Raw genomic sequence first — 16,814 nt, 5'->3', positions numbered from 1 at the left:
CAAAACTATCGATGGCACTATCGATAGTATCGATAATTTAACTTTGACACCACTATCGATGGGTAGGCACTATCGCGATGCTATCGGAAATCTTCAATAACAAAATATTGCCAAAAATCAACGGTAAGCCCTAGCTACTGCAGGCTACAAAAGTGCACTCAAAATTTTTCTAAGAAACCTAATTAAAAAACTCGGAACTTTGATGGCTCGAAAAACTCGAGTTTTCCTCGTTTTTGTAAATTGTTTAAAATTTGGATTTGCAACGTGTGGTTTTTGTTGCTTAAAATAACTATTTTTTATTTTTGATAAAGCACACTAAAATGGTACGTAAAACCAGTGTTTCCAAATTTTTTTTAATCAAGGGATGCTTTTTTCATAACATAATACCGAAGTACTGCACATTAAAACTGGTTTATCTCGAGAAAGAAATATCGAATCGCAACAAACGAAAATGATGCCCTAATTAGAATTGAGCAAATAATTTGATGTTTTCATTATATAACCTCAACTATCGCTAAAAACCGTGTTTTTGGCACTTAGAGGTTAGGATATCTCAAAATTCTAGTGCTAGAGCAATTGTGAAGCCAGATTTGGATTCAGCACCAAGAAACGATGTGTTTTACTCAGGTGGTAAAAAAAAAATAACAAAATTTGTACAAATGATTAGAAAAGAAAAAAAGAAATCCTTAACTTATTTGCGTACTATCATTTTCAACGCGAATAAAATTTAACAAGGTGGGTTTGCAACTTCAGGTTTTTATCAATCATGGTTGTATTTTAGATTCTTGTAAATGCAGTGCAGCCACAGCTTTAAATATTTCAAATTTTTTCAGCTTTTAACTACCTCGAAGCAATTTTAGTTCAGAAAAAAAAGCACTAAAAAAGGCACTAATTAATTAATTAATTAATCCCAACGGCTTTTTACCCTCCATTCCCGCCCAACCGACACGAGGGGCGCAGTCCGCATGACGTACGGAAACTTTTTTTTTTTTTTTTTTTTTTTTTAGTTTTTTCGTGCCGAGTAGTGGAAACAGGAGTTTGTTAAGTGTCGAGATCTAAAACTATTCAGCTACAGAATCAAATTCATCAGCTGATTGGATATGCTAAAGATAGTATTTCAATTATTGAGAGTGGAAATAATAGTTTTCTTTATAGTAAAAATCGAGTCCGATACATCAAACGTGCTGGAATGACAGTTAAAATCTTGACATAAACCACGGAATGATTCGTTTAGTTCAAAATTAGTTTTGCATGGCTTTAAAAATAAAGGTCGAAAGTGTCTTGACACTCGAGAAGGAACATTAAAATTTACCTCAGCCAGGAGGGCCGGGCTATTAATCAAGCCTGTCATTAATTTTACGATAAATATTATACCCAGCATTTCTCTACGACTTGCGAGTGTAGGCAAATTTATGAGCTTTAGACGACTTGTGTAAGGGGGGAGATTGTAATCTGAATCCCAGTTAAAATTACGCAATGCAAAAAGCAAGAATTGTTTTTGAATTGATTCAATCCTTTCTGAATGAACTTGGTAGCGGGGATTCCAAACAATAGATCCGTATTCTAGTATAGGTCTAACTAAACTGGTAAAAAGAGCTTTTGTAACATAAGGATCTTTGAACTCTTTTGACCATCGCCTTACAAATGCAAAAACGCCTTTGGCTTTATTGACTGTAACATTAATATGATGGTTGAAATTGAGTTTGGAATCCATTGTGATACCAAGATCGACAAAATTGGATACCTGCTCCAGATTATAATTTGATATTGAATAAACAGCTGGTTGAACAGCCCTCCGAGAGAAACACATAACTTTACATTTTTGAAGGTTTAGTGGCATATAGTTTGTATTACACCAACTAACCACGTTGTTCAGATCCGCTTGTAACAAAGACCTTTCTTCGATAGAGGACAATGTTTTAAAAAGTTTCACATCATCGGCATACATTAAAATTTTTGAATGTTTTATTATAGAAGAAATATCATTAATGAATATCAGGAACAGAATCGGACCAAGGTGGCTTCCCTGAGGAACTCCTGAAGAAACTTTAATGATGTTGGAAGAACAATTATTAACAATAACTCTTTGTGTTCTATCAGAGAGGTAAGATGAGATCCATTGAAGGAGACTGGGCTGAAAGCCGATTAGGTCGAGTTTACGGATGAGTAACGAGTGACATACTTTGTCAAAAGCTTTACTGAAATCGGTGTAAATTACGTCGGTATGAGCATTTTCTCTAAAACCGTTTGAGACATGAGTTGTAAACTCCAATAAATTAGTAATAGTAGATTTTCCTTTAGAAAACCCGTGTTGAGATTGTGTAATTGAAGAAGATATAGAATATGTCAGCTGGTTAACAATAATTGCTTCGAATAATTTGGGGATAGCGGAGAGTTTCGCTATGCCTCGATAGTTTTCTATAGACGACCTGCTGCCGTTTTTGTGAAGTGGTATTATGAAAGACTCCTTCCAGGCTGACGGAAAAACGCCATGTTTAAGTGACAAATTGAATAGAATTGTTAAAGGCTCGCAGATGTTCTCAGCGCAGTTTTTAAGAAAACAGGTCGGAATATGATCAGGTCCAGGCCTAAATGACGCTTTTAAGGTTTTTAAAGAGTGTAAAACTTCATCGGAAGATATTACTGGAATATAAGCAGAGTTGATTGGACAAAGCTCGTACGGATAGTCTCCACTTATAGGGAAGTCTACAGAATAATTGACCTAAAGAACCGAGCAAACATGTTGGCAATGAGTTGGCTGTCGCTAGATACAGTGTTGCGATAATGCATAGCGGACGGAAAACCATGTGCCTTACGCTTTGAATTTACGAAACCATAAAATGATTTAGGATTGTTAATTAAATTCCTCTTAATTTTACATAAATATGAATTATAACATTTCTTATTTAATGCAAAGTAGCTATGCCGCAAAACTGAGTACCTTAGGTAATCACTGTGTAAGCCCGTTCTTTTATACAGTTTAAAAGAGTGCGACTTTTTATTTTTCAATTTTTTAAGCTCTTTAGTGAACCATAATTGTATTGGTTCTTCATGAACAATATTACGTATTGGCACATACTTTCGAAACAAATTGAAAACAGTATCATTAAAGTGCTCAACGCTACGCTCCACGTCATCTCTATATATTGGCCAAGATAACTTTGAAAGTTCTTTGTTAATTTTCCTGAAATTTGCTTTCGCAAAAACATATCTAGTACTTGAACTTGACTTATTATTATGTGTTTCATTTATGATTTCGTAGTTTAACTCAAGAGCAGGATGGTATGCATCTTCCGGCAAAACTAGGGGATCACACCGATTAATAGAGGCCTTCGGAACATCATCAACGTAAACGAGATCCAAGACCTTTCCAAACTTATTTGGACATATATTTATTTGTTTGAGGCATAGTTCAGCCATTTCCTCCAGAAATACATTGTAACTATCTCTAGATGAAACTGGTACAACATCGGTGTCAATGATGTTCCATGAAATATGTGGCAGATTTAAATCGCCCAAAACAATCATAGAATCTGATGCCGTAAGCATTGCATTTACGGTCTCAAGTAAAGAAACTAGCTGCATATATACCGATACGGCAGAATTAGGAGGGATGTAGCAAAGAGCTAAATAAATATAAGTCTTTCCAGCCTGTACACGTATACATTTAAATTCGGTATATTCAATGACAGGAAGACTAACTTCCTCGGATGGTATCGATGAATGCACCGCAAAAAGAACACCACCGCCGATTCTGCCCACGCGGTCACTCCTGTATATTTGATATTCATTTGGAAGAATTTCGGAATTAAAAATATGAGGTTTGAGCCATGTTTCGGTCAAGGAAATAATATTATAATTGCAGTCAAAACCTTTTAAATATAAGTCAGTTAATTTGGTATTCAAACCTCTAACGTTTTGATAGTAAATACTTAAATTAGACTTGCGAGTTAGTTTTTTGAATCAGAATTAAGATTAGAAATTTTAGCTACGTTATTATTACTTTTATTAGGTTTATACTCAAACTCGCGAACAAACGCCCCGGTCGGCCAAAATGAACTATTTAGTAGTGAATCAAAATCTTCGGAAGCTACATCAATTTTAAAAGATGAAATATCGCGATCGTATTTAAAATTAAATTTACGAATAAATACATCTTTAGTTCTAATTTTAGTCGATATGTATGACTTTATATCATCCGAAGAAGTATCTTTAGCAAATCTAGAGACAAAGATTGATCTTCTCGGAGGAATTACAACCAACTTTTTGGTAATGATGTCTGATGTGCGGGGCTCCGAATTATTCGGAGGAACTAAGTTAGACAGTGGAGCTTGAGATGTTGATGGCAACACTGTTAAATCTACGGTTTGACTATTTTTTGAAGTAGACCTAGTGGATATGGCTTTAGAAATCGGAGGCTCCAATGCCTGAGGGCATGGAGAAGATAAATTAATAAGTTCTAAGGACTGGGATGGAGGATTTTTTTTACCAGAATCCGTGGCTGTCTTTTTAGGTGGACTAATAACATGCCCACCTTTATTTTCACGGCTATCTTCAGAGTGTGGAGGGTCGTCGAGACAAGTGAAAGATCTAAACATTTTTTCGTAATGCTTAAATTTCTCAACAAGCGCCGACAGATCCTTCCCGATCTCAGAAAAACCTTAGATAAGAATCAAGCTTTCAAACCAAAAAATCGATCACCTTTTTTTCCATTCCAGCATTTATACTAAAATTCAGATTCCTTGTTTTCTGATGAGTAATTAAAAAAAAAAAAAATTGAAACTTTAATACGGTCAGAAGTTATGCTACTTTTTCTTGAGTTATGAGTTATGTCACCTTTGAAGATCGTGTACGATATGGAAATAAGTAAGTAACGTTATATAAATAAATATATACATACATAAAGGGTGAACACACCAAAACTGCGACACTTAGAAATTACTACCAGAAACAAACTAGAAGGCTTTGAAATTATTTTTTTTCGTATTATATAACTTGGAAGTTTAGATGTTATTAAAATGTTAAAATATTAGTTATTATTTGCTCCATATGCAAGTGATCGGTATTTTCATCGCACACGCGCCATCATGTTCTGCACAACTGCATCATCGACTTCACGCAATGCGCACAACTACTTTGTTTTGCACTCTTCAATATTTTTCACTGTTTCACCTGTTTCCTCAAGATTCCTTTGACAATTGACTAATATTCCCCAATAGGACGTGGCTCTGGGCTATTGGGTGGATTGCAGTCGTGAGGTACAAAATTGATGCTATTTGCATTATACCACGGCAATGTGTCCTTGGCATAGTGGCAGGTTGCCATGTCCGCCTAGAACGGTGGCCTACTCCTTATCTGTTGATAAATGACAGAAGACGCCTTTTGAGGCACTCACCCCGATAAACTTGATCATTCATTGTCCCGGATGGGAAAAAGGGGCTGCTCTTACGGCCACAGGAGCAAATAGCTTGCGAAACCATGTGGTTTTTTGGAAATTTGGACTTCATTTTCAGCTTACAGCTTTCAGGGGCATCTTGACGACTTGCAGCAGTATAAAAATCTTGACCTGCAACATATTTTGAATTTTTATAGCAGTAGGATTCGTAGTCCATAACAATGCAGTTGTATTTTTGATTTAGAATTCATACAACTTCCGAATGCAGGATTTCGCTGTAACATTCTACTTTGCGCCTCGGTCTGGCGCTGTTTGAGCTGTAGAACATCTCAATGAAGCTTTCCGCTTTACCTTTTGTACGAAAAACTGCGATCTCCGTAGGGATTTTGCAACATAACGCGACAAAATCTTCGGATCTCGCGAAAACGCACTGAGGACTTTCCGAGCACTGTTTTTATCAGTTTTACCATGCTAACCCCCGCTCCCTGGTTTTCTCGTAACTGTCAGGCCTTATTTGTACCGATTAAAACCCTGCAAACTGTCAAATAGTGTAATCTTTAATTTTTTAACAATTTTACGTGTACTTAAGGCCGGATCATTTATAAACTCGTGCAAAATGGTTTGTCTCGTTTCTAACTCGGTTGCCATTTTTAACTCAACTAGGAATCAAATTCAAATGAAATTTCTTCTACGTCCAACTAAGGTCATGGTCAGCTTATAGTATTTGAATTTCAAAATATTGAATTCGTTTTGGGCAAGTTATAAGCTTCCCAAAGTGTCGCAGTTTTGGTGTGTTCACCCTTTATTATTAGTGCAGGTTAAGAACACATTTTTACTTTTACGTAAAATATTTCCTGAATAAAAAAAAAACAAGTTACAGAAACTGTTATGAAAACCGAAGCTAATAAAAAATAAAAATTTGTTCTCAACCTGCACTAGTCATATGTATGTATATATCGAGGGCTTATATTCAATACCCTCTATCTGCAATTTTGATCAAAATGAGTTTTTGATGGTAACGTGAGCTCCGATTAGTATTTCATCCATAACAATAATGTCAAACTTAAGATATAGCTTTAATGGTATTATATTTTCATTTTGAAAATTCCACTATCTGCAATAACATTTTGTTATAAGAGCAAAATCCTCTATCTACACAATTTTGCTGGAAAATTGTTTTTATTAACATTTTTTTGTGGCAGGTAAGTTACATGTGCCTATGTATGTATGTATGTATATGTTACCGGTAAAATCCGATCTTAGGCCAAACTAGTTTTGCCCAAGCTAAACTAGTTTTGACAAGGCTAAACTAGTTCAACCTAATTCGATATATCTGTCCAACCAAATTTGATACAACAAAAAAATCTTCCATATCCCGTCAAACATAGAGTCATTAAACTCCATTACTCCATTCTATCTCAAGGGTCACCAAGAGTGAAAGCTGCTATTATTATTCCTATTGCCAAATTAAATATAAACAATTCATTAGTTTCTAACTACAAACCCATTTCCCTCCTCCCCTGCATATCTAAAGTTTTACGTTGGAAAAATGGTGAGAGGATGTACAATGTTGTTAAGTCTTTCCTTTACAACGGGAAGTTCCCTGTTCGCGTCGATAACTGTTATTCAAAAACTGTTCCTCTCTTTAATGGTCTTCCACAAGGATCACCACTTTCGGTTATTTTATTCAATATAGCCTTTGGCAAAGTTAGCTCCATTATATTTTTTCTAAGACTTACCGCAATTGGTCCAAATCTTCAGGAGCTAAGATTTGGTTTTTTAACATATGCAGAAAACAGAAATGTATACATCCAACTCTCTCCGTGTATGACACCCCTATCATCCACTATACTGACACATTGAAAATATTGGGAATAATTTTTGACAATAAACTTACTTTTAAGCAGCACTGTCATAATGTAAGAATAAGCTTACTTGCTAGACTATGTAAATATTATAAAGTTTTTATCATCCAAGTATTCTTTAGTTCATATAACTACACAAGTAAATGTAATAAGGGCTTTTATATTAGGAAAAATTTACTTTGGACTCGTAATTTACGGACACGGCGCAAAAGTATCTTAAATTGCTAGAAACACCTTACCATGCAGCAGTCAGAAGAACCATAACCATGAGGTAAAGTACAACACAAAGATGTTCATCCCAAAGATTGTGCAGAAATGAGACTTTATTCTCTCACGTCGAATCCTGCTTTCAACAAAAAAACCGATGAAGCAAGCAATCAGCTTTGTTTCGTATATTAAGCTACATCAAAGATTTGAACTCCTATCTACTCCGATGCATACTAAAGTCAAAACTCTACCGCAAGGGCATTTGCCCAATTCTATACTCATAAATGACCTGGGAGCTTATTTTCACAGTCGGTTCCAGATATGATACCGGCTGTTCTTTTGCGGTAACAAAAGGGATTGGTGTTCCAATTGTCGTCGGTGCTTTTCCCGCGTACTGCTTGGCATTTACAATTGCTAGAAGCATATGTACGGACAGTAAATCAGCCATCGAAGCCCTCTTTAACAGTAGAGCTGCAAATATATCGATGTCAGAATCGATATATCGAGTTATTTTTTTTTTTTTTTGCAGACATTGATATTTTTTTCGAGTATGGCTTAGCCCTTTTCTCATTACTTATTTTTGCGCCAAACAACATCGGTGACTGATTTAATAGGCTACAAATCTGCATATAAATTTTTTTAATAGAAATTCTTATTAAAAAGTTCGAAATCTTTAAGAAATTTTTTGATTTTTTTCTAATTTTTGCAGAAATTTTGCAATTTAGGTTTATATGGCTTTTGTTAGAGATTGAGCTATACTTTTATAAAAAAGTAATGAAAAAATATAGAATGAAAAATCATTGAAAATACTATGATAATATCACTGTGTGATTTTGAGTGTGGGTCACTGTTCATACATATATATCTGTGTTCGTAAGGAAAAGTGGCTTATGTCAAAGGATGGCTTTAGTATAATGCGGCATTCCCTTTATTCTTTAAACGACAAGAAATTTTTCGATAAGACTTAATAAGAATATTGACTTGCTAGTATCGGAACTATTTCTGGCACGTTTATTTGCCAAACGTTGTTCAACGGCTCAGTGCCTGTGAGTCATTCGCAATCGCATGCTGCGAATGCCGACTTATACTAAATCCAGTCCTTCGACATAAGCTGCTTTTCCATACGAACACAGATACAGTGACGAGCAAAACTGTAACATGGTTTAACACTTTTTGTTTCAGCCACCGCTATATTTCCAAGTTCTAACGACTTTCATACTTTTGCTGTATATTCTTGTTGGTACATCCCTATTCCCTCTCTCATAATGATTTGAAGTCAGTACAACAACAATAAAAAAACCAGCAGACAAAAATGCAAATTAAGGCAGATGTTTCAGTTTTGCACTCATATATTTTTAAGAACTTTTTACCAATTTTCACAAAAAAAAAGAACTACTAACACAATGTTCAGTACTCTTTTGCTTGTTTCAGTTCCTGGATGTGATTTGGCATACCTTATTTGTATCTTTGTAAAAATTCTGGAGGTATATCCTTAGTTTGCTTTCACAGCTCATGTACTTGATTTTACGGACTTTGATACTTAGTAAGTAGCGCGTTTAGTTGATTTCGCAAATTCTCGATGAGATTCATGTCCGCGGATTGTGGAGGTCATTTCAAATTAGCAAATTTTTGCTTTTGTATCCTGGCTTTGGGAACATGTGCAGTGTTTTTGAATGATTTTTCAGCAGAAACTCTCATTTTTTCGACTACATCTTGCAAATTTTGTTGAAATATGAATAGATACTGTTCCTTACGCCTAATGCGTACTAACGGACAAACAAAATTTTTTAAATACAGCCCCAAACTATTATTGACCTACCACTGTGATTCACAGTTTGCCTTACAGGATGCGCATGGGCTTAATTTGGGTCATTGATCCAATACCATACCCGGCCATCTGATTGAAAGCGATTAATTTAGTCTTGTCAGACCAAATAACCTTCGATTGAAACTTAAAAATGTTTTTTATTGCATTCTGAAAGGCCTAAAATATTCCAATAGGAAACGGTCCGGTTTTCGTGCGATGCAGCAAAATCCTGCCACACTCGCACATGTATTTTGATCTAATTTGCCTTTTTCTTCTTTTATGATGCCTTTGCCCTCAATTTGGCACTTCTTCGCTTCGCTGTCTATTGATTGGCATTAAAGTTTAATACCTTAAGCGCTTCTGTAATAGGGGCTGCATCGCTACTTGCTGCTAAGTTCACAAGATATCGTAGCGTAATATTTTTTAACAGACTTCTTTTGTCCTTGGAAACACTTTAGGCTATATTTTTTCTAAGTCTTAACATTTTCAAGTAGCAAATTTCAAAATTGTTTGCCAGTTTTTGTGCGGTTCCGCCTTTCCGCAGTAAATCTATTATTTACATTTATGGTTCCTGATTAACTATGTTATTTACTGGTGATCACTTCTTCAATAAATTACAATATAGAAAAAAGTCATCTGACTTCCAACTAAGTAAAAGATAACTGTCAAATGCAAAACTGAGAGTGAGTGCAAAACTGTAACATCTGCCTTAATTTACATTTTTGTCTGCTGGGTTTTTATTGTTGTTGTATGGACTTCAAATCAAATGAGAGAGGGAGTAGGGATGTACCAACAAGAATATACAACAAAAGGAGGAAAGTCGTTAGAACTTGCAAATATAGCGGTGGCTGAAACAAAAAGTGTTAAACCATGTTACATATATATAATACAATTTTCTGTTGGTAAATGGTTCTATTCATTTTTTGAATGAGTAGATGTTTTTCAATGTAGAATTAAAAATTAACGATCTATATCGATACTTTTGCAGCTCTATTTAACAGTGCTAATGATTCTCATATAATTTCGAAATCACGTGAAATACTCTTTCGCACAAAAACACCATTAACTTATATGATACTTACTCCTTTACAGTTGTGCCTATATGTATGTATGTAAGTTTTAATGATAACATAAAAAATGTCATAATTACGGTTTCATAATAATTCTCGATATGCAAACCATTGCGTCCATCCATTAGTTTGCATAATTTTTTGGTAACTGCCGACCTCGATGATTCCAACTCAGCCTTATCAATGTAGTCCGTTGCATAACAAAATATATTGCAATTATTAAACGAGGTGAAGCACAAAGGGAGTTGTGCCTGAATTTCGATTATTGAAATTTTACACAAGCACAACTTAAAATAATGACCGATCAGGTGATCAATATTCAGACGTCTGAAATTCGATGAAAATTTGGCATACCGGTTTCTTGTTTGGAACCAGAATTCAAGTCTAGTCACGAGCTCATCGGAACAAATGTCTACACAACTGTAATGCAATAAAGTTAAAATTTCTATAAATGGAACTTTAGTAATGGCGTTTTCTGTTCTCGAAAAAATGATACATTCTTATGTGGCAACATTATCAGAGTGCCACATTTTAGATAAAGAGCACGCAATATGCATGTGAAAATGCTGAGAAAAGAATATGAAAACTTGACAGCCCTGGCGCAGGGCAGACGTAATGCAACATTATTTCGAGAAAAGAAAACGCTATAAGTATTATAATTACCTTGAAGCTGAGATCAGTACTTCTGTGCACGCAAATGACAACGCTAGGTTCCCCTTTATGACAAAATATTGCATTTTAAGAAGCAAGGCTTGTGTGGAATCCAAAAGTGTTAGGGTCGCATAAATGTTTATTACTTCGTCAAAATCATTTGTATCCACAAAAATGTTACCACCTTGAAAATAAGAGCAGTATTTTGTGTTCATTTATTTAGCATCCATCTAAAGTTCACCCCATCTTATATATTCTCAGGATATTTAATTCCAAATTTGATTATGCTGATTACAAAGTTAGCAGTAATATTATCGAGAACGCATAGGAAATACATTATATTATTTATCGCGCATGTAATGCATTACTACTTTTCCGACTGGGTATGTATGTAAATTCATTTAATTTCATTCCGCCATATGTTCCAGCTAGGAGCAACACTTGACAAGTTTTGAGTCAACATACACATCGATGAGCATTTGAAAGAAGACCTTGAGTCTATCTCTATCGGACAAAAAAAAATAGCATACGTCGACAAAACATATTTTACCGTCAATGATAAAGGTTTTCAAAAACGAAACGGTTGCGGTTTGGTTTCATTCCTTGAAAACTTCTCATTTTAAAATTTGGTTTTTTACAGCTGACTGCGATTTCAAAACCCCTTGAGTACCGCAAACCAAGTTTTTACATTCAAGCATTCTAACTAATACCCAGCATGTTAAATTGCTGTCGAAATGCTACTTTTCCCAAAAGTCATTTTTGCGGATTTGCAGAAATCCCTTTCGGACATAGAAATTGCAAAGTGTAACTGACGTGACGCGATTTTCGACGAATGTGTGTAAAATTATTATGTTGAATTAAATATCAAAACTTTTATCTTCCTGATATGAAGTATTTAAATGCTTAAATGCATTGACATTTAGTGGCTGATTTAGGCATATTTTAGCAATAGTGGGTATTCGGTTAGCATGACCCAACAGTTATGCGGTAACAAACATAAAAAAAAAGATATTCCGACGAACTGACAACCTCCTCCCTTTTTAGAAGTCGGTTAAAAATGTCTGGAAATGGAGTTGAAAGTGGGAAAAACCGAGTGTTCTCTGTGTGCATACATATAGAAATGCACTGCATGTACCCTGCAGAAAATATGACTAGCTCAGAACTATAATTTTGCCGACAGTACTAGTTCTAGCTCAATACCCAAGCAATGCCACAGTTTTACACAGCGATGTCATTGGCGGTGGCAATTTTCGCCCAGTGTTGAACAGTTTTTTATAAGAAAGCTTTTAAGATTCGATTTTTGGATATTTTTTCTACTTTTTTTCTTTTCTTTTACAGATTCCATGTTTGTTACCTATTTTATAAAAATAGGTTCAGAGATAGTTCTAAAATATTTAGTTCGGAACTAGCGCTTTGCCAGACTGACTCTAAATTTTTCTGTAGGGTACATACATACATATACATACATACATACATATATGTACATACATATGTATATGCTAAATTTAAGTATAAAAACAAATAAAGATAGTATTTACCCTGTCCGGAATCTCGTAGCCGACTACTAAAATAGCCAAATTTTGCCCGACTTATTACTGCCAACTTTTAATTTGTTTCAAAGTCATGCAGTGTTCAAAGAAACAAAATATGTATGTATGTATGTATGTGTAAAATTTGTTTCACTCAACAAAAAAAACTTGTATTGAAAAAGGAAAAATAAAACCAGGGAACTCAATTACACTGTGGAACAAATTCAAGTTAGCAAAAGTTAGGTCGATTCTGAGAGTGAGTGGTGAAAATAGAGGCTAAATTAGAAGAGCCGTATCGCGGCGTTTGTTTATGTTAGTTCGAATTTTTTTTTAATCGACCTTCGAACTTTGCAGTCAAATTCCGATTTTCAGCATATTGTTTATATGGTTTTTTGGCTATAACTCGTCGACTAATTGATATTTTTTTAATCTGTTAAAGCCAAATTATTGCTAGAGACCTGTGCAACAATTAAAACTTAAAAAAAAATTTTGTTGCCGTTGCTCCACATTAAACTTGGCATTGCTAAAAATTTTTTGAAATGTATCGCAAAAAGACCAGCAGTATTCAACCGCTTAAAAGACATTTTCCCAAGACTAAGTAACGCCAAAATTCAGGAAGGCGTTGTTAATGGTCCCGACATACGGAAACTAATGAGTCGTCAAGATTTTGACCAAGTTCTGACAGACCGAGAATTAAATGCATGGCTCGCATTGAAAGCAGTCATTAAAGGACTTTTGGGTAAAGAACGCAAAGACAACTACAGGCAATCTGTTGCAAACATGTTGGCAGCTTTCGATGAAATTGGGGTTAATATGCCGTACAAAATTCATATCTTGCATCAGCATCTTGATCAACTCGCTCAACAGTTGCCAACTGAATCTGATGAGCAAGGCGAACGTTATCACCAAACTGCGCTTCCATTTGAAGTAAGGTAACTATAGAGTGCGCATATTTTGAATTCCTAGATTTTTCTAATATCTTTGTCAGAGTGCACAATTTAAACATGTTAACGATTGAAAACTATTTTCGTTTCAGGTACAGAGGAAAGAAATCTCCAGATGCAATACTCGCTAAAAATTTGTTGGTGGTATAAAAACACCTTTGAAGAAGAGGAAGACGAGGAAAAAGAGGAAGAAGGGGAAGACAAAGATGAAATTCCAGAACATCTGTTGGACGAAATTATCGACCTTTCTGATGATGATGACGATGACCAAGATATTAGAGAGATCAGTGATGTTGATCCACAGCCACCTGCTAAACGGCAACTGGCCAAATCATTAATTTAATTTTTTTACTTAAAACTTTTCATAACTAACATTTCAAAATTATATTTTTTTCCATATTTTTATAATTTCTTTTTCAATGTTTCTTCAAAACCAACACTGAAAAAATTGGTACATAAGAAATGAGAAGTAAATTAATATTAAGCTGGAAAGCGCAAGTTTTGTATTATGATTGTTTTCTTTTCAAATGAAATTGATTGAAGAAACTGAAAAGCATATTATAGATCAAATAGAAAGCAAAAAAGACTTAAGGCGCTGGCCCAATGCAGGCTTGCTTTGCACGCCTTACTTACTTTAATTTGCTTTGATTTACTTCAAAAACTCGTTTGGCCAAATGACGGCTTGGAACGCTGTCAAAGCTACCAGCTGTGTAGTTAAAAAATTAAGGTCTGTTCCCTTACACTATGAATAATTTTCCCACAAAATTCCAGAAAACTAAAAAAAAATACAATCTTTTCAGATTTATTTTTAAATTCATGCGAATTTGAATGCATTTCAAAGGAATGATAATAATTATACATATATAACTATAGGTACATTTATTAAAAACATAAAAAATCCAATTCTTCAAGAGACGACTGACCAGTAGTTTGACATCATAAATATCGCTAGCTAGCAAGAGAAATTAAGGATTAATGTACTTGTTTTATTTTTTCTTATTTATATTCAATGAAAGGCAAATTTTCGAAGTCCAGAAGAGGCCCCGAAAATCCGATAAGGCCAAAATAATACGAAATCTTTTAATAAAGATCGAATCCTTTTGATTCGTATGGAGTTTTGCTTTGCTTTAAACACGCAATATGTTGTATTCAAAGTTCCTGTAAAATTTTTAAAAATGAACTTAGCAACTTTTCAGCCAGCGATATGTTAAATATAAATATGGAAACATACAATCATTTTTATTAAACTTTGAATAACTTATATTATATATATTTTTTTAATTACGTAAAAAAAATTGTGTACATAAAAGTGTGCAGCAGTTTGTTTGAATTGATTTAGAACGGGAACATACCTTTTTGTCAAAAGCCTACGAAACGCTTTCAAATAAAACATTTGCCTATTTGAAACTTTGAGGCGCTTAAAGCAAGTGAAGCAAAGCTGCCATTTGGCCAGCCTTCATACATTTTAGTATATTCCAAATAACTTTTGACAGTTCTCAAAGCGAGGCAAGCAAAGCAAGCCTGCATTGGGCCAATACCTTTAGTTTTGTGGAAAATATGTTCAGAAATTATGAAAAAAAATTCCAACATTTTGCTTCATAAGCACTACAAAAATTTTCTAAATCAATTTTTTTTTTTTTAATTTTAATTATTGCACAGGTCTCTAGCAATAATTTGGCTTTAACAGATTGAAAAAATATCAATTAGTCGATAGCCAAAAAACCATATAAACAATATGCTGAAAATCGGCATTTGACTGCAAAGTTCGAAGGTCGATTAAAAAAAATTCGAACTAACATAAACAAACGCCGCGATACGGGTCTTCTAATTTAGCCTCAATTTTCACCCCTCACTCTCAGAATCGACCTAACTTTTGCTAACTTGAATTTGTTCCACGGTGTTATTCGTGTTTTAAAGTAATTGGTTGAATAACACAAGAAATAGTGTTAGTGCAAGAATGATAGAACACAAAGATTGCGCCGATAGGGGTGCAAAAATTTTTCGTTCTGCGCATCTACGTCATAATATAAAAGTTGTTGTTGGCGATCTGTCCAATCGCATACAATTTCGACGAAAAAAAGTAAATATAGCATACAATTTAGTTGAAAGTCTAAAATAAAACAATCTGGTGGCAATTTATTGAATCGAGAAGACGGTAAATTTATTTTGTGTTTCTTTTACATTATTTATATTACTATTTTATTTCAGGTAGTGGGTAGGGCGTTCAAATAAAAATTGCATTCTGTGGCCGCCGTTGCGCTGGCAAATGGAACGAGTAAGATTTCCAAATGAAATTGAAGCCACAGCAAATAGTGCATAGCTCCAAGGCTTGGAAACAAATATAGAAGCTATACGATGCCAGAAAGACTACAGAGAATCGAAGAGCGCTAACCAGGAAACAGCGTAAAAGGGCCAATTCGTTGAGCAAGGGCGTGCTCATAGCATGGTAAGTAGCATCTGCGACAATACATTACTTTTTAGTAACTTCCAATGCGTACTTATTTCAGGAAATACAATGCAAACGGTGCCAACATAAAATTAAACTGCCAAGGCATAAGCAAGAATTTTTACCTGAAACTGTGACGCCTGCCCACAGCATCAAATAAGGATATCGTTCCAATGAAACCCAATATTAATGACGTATTTTGACGACGATGAACTCTTTGCGAACGCTCCGGGTTTTCATCACCGGGCTTGTAAATTGATGGCACGGAGCCTCGTTTCAACAATCTTCTTTTTGCATAACCTTAGAAATGTTTTAAACACTTTCATTAATATAAACACAATAAACGAAATAAATAAACATCCTACCCATTTCGAACTGCAGACTATTTTCAAAATCTTCACTTGCAAAGTGATGCATGCAAATATAGCAAGTTTTAAATTGGAAATCCTTGCTTTGTCGGCAGAACTGGATCCACTTTTTCCTAAGTTCTGGATCTGAAGGAAAAGTAAACAAACTGCACTCTGCCGCCGTTTTTCCACATTTCGCAACTGCGCACTTCATTTTACAACGTTTTTATTTTATAACTTTAACAAAAATATCACAAATCAATACGTTTTCCTCGCAAACCAATACGTTTCCCTCGCAAACCAATACGCTTCCCACCAAAAATCTTATATTATGACGTCAACACTCGAACAGCTGATTTGTAAACAAGAGTAACGGACCTGCGCAAAGCGCAATCTCTTTATTCTATCATTCTTGGTGTTAGTGGATATTAGAGTCCAGCGCAAGTGTATTTGCCGCATTTCGTTCAATAAGTACTCCTTGCATTGTACTCTACTCCCAACACATTGTTACTCTTTTTCCGCATACATACACTACTTGGCGTTGAGAGAGTAA

At 34.8% G+C, this 16,814-nt stretch overlaps 2 protein-coding genes and 1 long non-coding RNA gene across 4 annotated transcripts in view; 1 reads left to right on the top strand and 2 right to left on the bottom strand.

The window, feature by feature from the left end:
* LOC118744132 overlaps positions 1–16,814 on the bottom strand; it is a gene marked incomplete at its 3' end in the record, with an annotated part of 159,471 nt that overhangs the window by 17,309 nt on the left and 125,348 nt on the right. For both annotated transcript variants that reach the window (XM_036476882.1, XM_036476883.1), the window contains 2 exon segments: positions 10,425–10,764; positions 11,008–11,179. In XM_036476882.1, coding sequence (XP_036332775.1) covers positions 10,425–10,764; positions 11,008–11,179 — 512 coding nt within the window.
* On the top strand, positions 15,567–16,289 carry LOC118744134. Its single transcript, XR_004993508.1, has 3 exons — positions 15,567–15,623; positions 15,677–15,914; positions 15,976–16,289. It is a non-coding gene; the product is annotated as an uncharacterized LOC118744134 (long non-coding RNA).
* On the bottom strand, positions 16,036–16,578 carry LOC118744133 (THAP domain-containing protein 2-like). The gene is made up of 2 exons (XM_036476885.1): positions 16,280–16,578; positions 16,036–16,214 (listed from the first exon to the last, which is right to left on the bottom strand). The coding sequence occupies exons 1-2, from the start codon at positions 16,473–16,475 to the stop codon at positions 16,036–16,038; spliced, it is 375 nt and encodes a 124-aa protein (XP_036332778.1). The 5' UTR covers positions 16,476–16,578.

The sequence above is a fragment of the Rhagoletis pomonella genome, unplaced genomic scaffold (assembly GCF_013731165.1).
Source record: "Rhagoletis pomonella isolate Grant_MI unplaced genomic scaffold, Rhpom_1.0 Rhpom_scaffold_00008, whole genome shotgun sequence".
Classification (NCBI taxonomy): domain Eukaryota; kingdom Metazoa; phylum Arthropoda; class Insecta; order Diptera; family Tephritidae; genus Rhagoletis; species Rhagoletis pomonella.
This window is presented reverse-complemented; position numbering and strand designations above follow the sequence as displayed.